This window comes from Fulmarus glacialis, unplaced genomic scaffold (genome assembly GCF_000690835.1).
Source record: "Fulmarus glacialis isolate BGI_N327 unplaced genomic scaffold, ASM69083v1 scaffold31660, whole genome shotgun sequence".
NCBI classification, from domain to species: domain Eukaryota; kingdom Metazoa; phylum Chordata; class Aves; order Procellariiformes; family Procellariidae; genus Fulmarus; species Fulmarus glacialis.
Genome location: NW_009189063.1, coordinates 1 through 4,735, shown reverse-complemented (window position 1 = coordinate 4,735; position 4,735 = coordinate 1). Strand labels below are relative to the sequence as shown.

The following is a 4,735-nucleotide window of genomic DNA, read 5'->3' as shown; positions in this document are numbered from 1 at the left end:
GATGAAGATATTAAACAGTACTGGTCCCAGTACGGACCCCTGCGGGACACCACTTGTCACGAATCTCCATCTGGACATTGAGCCGTTAAGAGATAAGAGTATTGGAGAGATTGGTAACTTCAGACATGAGCGTATCTCCTACCTCCACGTAACCAGAGAGTGGAAAGTCTTTCCGGAAAGGATGGCCCTCAAACCCATAGTCTGTGAGGATTCGCCTTAGATCAGGGTGGTTGGCAAAGAAAACACCATACATGTCCCAAACCTAAATGAAAGGGAGCCAAGTAAGTTGAATTAGATTAGGAAAAAAAAAAAAACCCTTCATGTATTATGTCCATAAAATTTCAGTTACGTGCCTGGCTTTGTGCAGTGCCAGCAAAACTGATGCAGGAACTCACTCAAAAGCAAATCAAACACCTTTTTATCTCCTATTCTGAAAAGGCAGCCAGGGAAACACTTCTCTCTTTCTTCCTCAGGGCCCTGGGAATAGTTTAATCAGGAAAACACAGCCCCTCTCCACAAAGACTCTGCTCCCAGGTACACTGGCACTCACCTCTCTTTCATACCAGTTTGCTGCCTTGTGCACAGACACTGCGGAGTCAACAGGTGTCAGCTCGTCAGTATACGTCTTCACGCGGATCCGACTATTGAACCGCAGAGACAGGAGATTGTACACAATCTGAAGCAGAATAAAAGAAGGCATTGGTCTTGTACGGCATTTATGGATCTCTTTGCAGTACGGTAATGGCTAAGCAAAAGCACACGAAGACTATTTCAAATACTCTTTATCAGCAGAATCACATTCAGCACTTCAGAGCTGGGCATAAAAGACACTTTTACAACTGAGGTTCCAAGAGCTTACCACCTTGATCCTTAGAAGTGTAACAAAAGGGATGTGAGATTTAGAAAACGTGACTGAGAAGAAGAGCTGAATTAAAGAGGGATACTAAATCTTAAAAAAAGAGAATACTGAAGGGATGGAGACACTTGACAATAGTCTTTCCATAGCCTGTCACAAAGAAAATGGCTATCAATTACTCTCAGCATCCAGTGGGAGAAAGCTAAGAAGAAATACACTTAATTTTCAGCAAAGAAGTTGGATACCAGGGAAAATGTCTAACTCTTCTGGTGATGAAGTACTAATAAAAAGGCTGCGTAAGAGGATTACTAGAACCTCCGGGGCGGGCGGGGGGCAGAATACTTACTACAAGCAGACTGAAAAAAAAACCCAAACCTTTGTAAGAAATTGTGTAGCCTTGTGCGATACTGCCTCTGTGAAGATGGCTGGAAAAGGTGAATTCATTGAAGTCTATATTTCTATTATTTCTATGAATCTACTACCCTGATTTTTAAGAGAAAGATCCTGAATTAAAAAAAGTCTTCAACTTCTTCAGAGACTGGAAGCCTTTAAGTTAAAGGAACTCTCTCTACAACTCTCAGGATTTTTGCCTAACCATGAGTTACATTACTAACAGTCAAAGCTGTTATTATCAAAGCAAGAAGGAGGTATATTTGAAAATAACAGACCTCTGATTAGCGAATATAGATAAGGCAAACCTGCCACCCCTCACTTTCTGAGCAGCTGTTGGTAAGTGATTTAATACCACAAGATAAACCAAAGGGGGAAAACAAATCAGCTACTTTTCATTATCCTTGTTACTTGCTGGGAACTAAAAATCGACTAATTCACTTCTCTTGTCCGAAAGACAGTCTGCCCAGATCAGACAAAGGAGGACAGATATCTCTTCATCCATAAGGCTGCCTAAACCGTAGTCAGCCTCCTACAGCATGTGAGCCCTAGGGACTTTCTGCCGCTTTCTTTTACAGATCTTCCTAGGCTAAACTGCAATAATGTCTTTGCCACAACACTGTGAACAAAGCTTTCTAGTAGTAGGTGAGAAGACAATATGCTGAGTCTGTTGTTTCCCCAAAGATGTATCTTTTCTTTTTGTATTTGCAGCTGCAATTTTTGTGCAGCTGAAAAGCTATACGGTGAGATTTTCAAAAGCATCTGTGGGAACCAAATCTCCAATATCCACTGCAAGTTAGTGGAAGTTCAGTGCCCCAAATCTTCTGAGAGCTTTCTGAAAATCTGCCTCATCTCCTATTTGGTCCCGACTTTCAGGGAAATGTTTTTAAAACAACTAAATAGTTTTTTGTTTTGCTTTTTAAAAAGAGGAAAATTGTTAAGAAGATTGATGGGATTTAAAGAAAAACATGATCAGTTGTGTCAACAGCAGCTAGCAGGCCTAAGTGGAAGAAGGAAGAACACCAATTCACATCAGGCCAGAAAGAAGTCTCTAGACACTTGGGTAAAAACAAAACAAAACAAAAGGAAAAAAAGAAAACAAAAGGAAAAAAAGAAAACAAAAGGAAAAAAAGAAAACAAAAGGAAAAAAAGAAAACAAAAGGAAAAAAGAAAACAAAAGGAAAAAAGAAAACAAAAGGAAAAAAGAAAACAAAAGGAAAAAAGAAAACAAAAGGAAAAAAGAAAACAAAAGGAAAAAAGAAAACAAAAGGAAAAAAGAAAACAAAAGGAAAAAAGAAAACAAAAGGAAAAAAGAAAACAAAAGGAAAAAAGAAAACAAAAGGAAAAAAGAAAACAAAAGGAAAAAAGAAAACAAAAGGAAAAAAGAAAACAAAAGGAAAAAAGAAAACAAAAGGAAAAAAGAAAACAAAAGGAAAAAAGAAAACAAAAGGAAAAAAGAAAACAAAAGGAAAAAAGAAAACAAAAGGAAAAAAGAAAACAAAAGGAAAAAAGAAAACAAAAGGAAAAAAGAAAACAAAAGGAAAAAAGAAAACAAAAGGAAAAAAGAAAACAAAAGGAAAAAAGAAAACAAAAGGAAAAAAGAAAACAAAAGGAAAAAAGAAAACAAAAGGAAAAAAGAAAACAAAAGGAAAAAAGAAAACAAAAGGAAAAAAGAAAACAAAAGGAAAAAAGAAAACAAAAGGAAAAAAGAAAACAAAAGGAAAAAAGAAAACAAAAGGAAAAAAGAAAACAAAAGGAAAAAAGAAAACAAAAGGAAAAAAGAAAACAAAAGGAAAAAAGAAAACAAAAGGAAAAAAGAAAACAAAAGGAAAAAAGAAAACAAAAGGAAAAAAGAAAACAAAAGGAAAAAAGAAAACAAAAGGAAAAAAGAAAACAAAAGGAAAAAAGAAAACAAAAGGAAAAAAGAAAACAAAAGGAAAAAAGAAAACAAAAGGAAAAAAGAAAACAAAAGGAAAAAAGAAAACAAAAGGAAAAAAAGAAGAGAGAGAGACTTTCAGCGGAGCACAAAAGGAAAACCAGACTAGGAACCCATGCAGTATCAGTTCTGCTACTGTTTTCACAATTAAACAAAACTCAGCATTTCAGAGTGGATTTTCTTTTCACTGCCAGAAAGCAAAAAATGTGGTCAAGGCTGCAACGGCACCCACAGCCATCAGCACCTGTGAAACTCTTCGAGTCCTGCACCTATGAGCAGTTCTCACCTCAAAGCGGTACTGCCGAGATGGGACATCAACAGCAGTCAAGTCAGCCAAGGATTTGAACTGGGCATTAGTGTGATCTCGAAGGAAGGTCAGAACCGGAATGATCCCATCTGGATGGATCAAAAGTTCCAGCTCATTGAAACAGGTCACCTGATGAAAACAGTGGCAAGGGCATGAGTACAAACACCAACAGAACTAACTGAACATTACATTGCATCCAGTAGGACACCTCAAGAAAGAGTATATTGAACAGCAGACACATAATGACATCAGGTAAAGGGGCTTAATAATAGCAGTAACTTTCATCTAATTCTGACAATCTTTCTTCCCCAGAACAACTTCCGAAAACATCTAACAAACAAGTAGTGTGTTCACTGGGTCCTGTCCCCCCCAGCAACAACAATTTATTGAACAGCACCTACCTGTACTTGCTGGATATACTTGGGCAGAATCTCAGCCACGTACTCCCCAAAAGCACATAGCTGCTTCTGTTCTACTTCATTTTTTGGTCTGACAGTCGCTAAGGAGAAAAATAAAGTTCCCGAGATTATGGCAGGGAATACAGAAAGCTACAGAAAGAAGAGTAGTAACTCCCATCCCTGACTTAAAAATCCCTTTAACCCATCTAGCTGCCTCTCAGTAGCTCTGGCAGAAGCCAGGCAGCTTCAGGTTCAGGTAACCTGCAAAGTTTATTTATGGTAAATTGGAAGCTAAACGTAACGTATATGTATAGTAGAATATATAGGATGCTGTAATAGAGACTAGACTGCAGCAACATACATGTGTACACAGAACGACACGGAACTAGAGGCTTTGATAAGGAAGGAAGTTTGTGTCAGTGCTAGACAGAAATGTTTTTGTGCCCTGTAAATACAGCAGGAAGAACAGCCCAACAAGATGACGGAGAAGCAAATAACAAGATGAAAAAGAGAGAGGCGGAGATGACAGAATCTGAACTTAGCACTGCCCATGACATTCACCCTGGGTCTAGAAAGGATCTTTCTTCCTAGACAAAATAACCCTGGTTTTGTTTAATACGCCAGCACCTAAACAGCCCCCTCATAATCAAAACATCCTAGGATCTCATGCTGCTTTTTTTTTTTCTTGTTACGATTACAAATACCGCTCGAGATTCAGGGCACTGAGGGGCTTTGACGCTGTTGCCCGGGCACAACCTTGCAAGAACAAGCGGGCAGGCCCAGCAGAAAGGGCGCAGGCGGGAATGCAGAGCCAGCACGGCCACCAGCGAGCAGAGCTCGGGTGTACC

At 38.6% G+C, this 4,735-nt stretch overlaps 1 protein-coding gene across 1 annotated transcript in view; it reads right to left on the bottom strand.

The window, feature by feature from the left end:
• NDUFS3 (NADH dehydrogenase (ubiquinone) Fe-S protein 3, 30kDa (NADH-coenzyme Q reductase)) overlaps window positions 1-3,988 on the bottom strand; it is a gene marked incomplete at its 5' end in the record, with an annotated part of 6,333 nt that extends 2,345 nt beyond the window's left edge. Inside the window, 4 exons of the mRNA XM_009580823.1 lie at window positions 143-262; window positions 551-676; window positions 3,469-3,618; window positions 3,891-3,988. Of these exons, the coding sequence (XP_009579118.1) occupies window positions 143-262; window positions 551-676; window positions 3,469-3,618; window positions 3,891-3,988 (494 nt within the window). The remainder of the gene's footprint in view (window positions 1-142; window positions 263-550; window positions 677-3,468; window positions 3,619-3,890) is intronic.
• Between the last annotated feature and the right edge of the window lie 747 nt (window positions 3,989-4,735).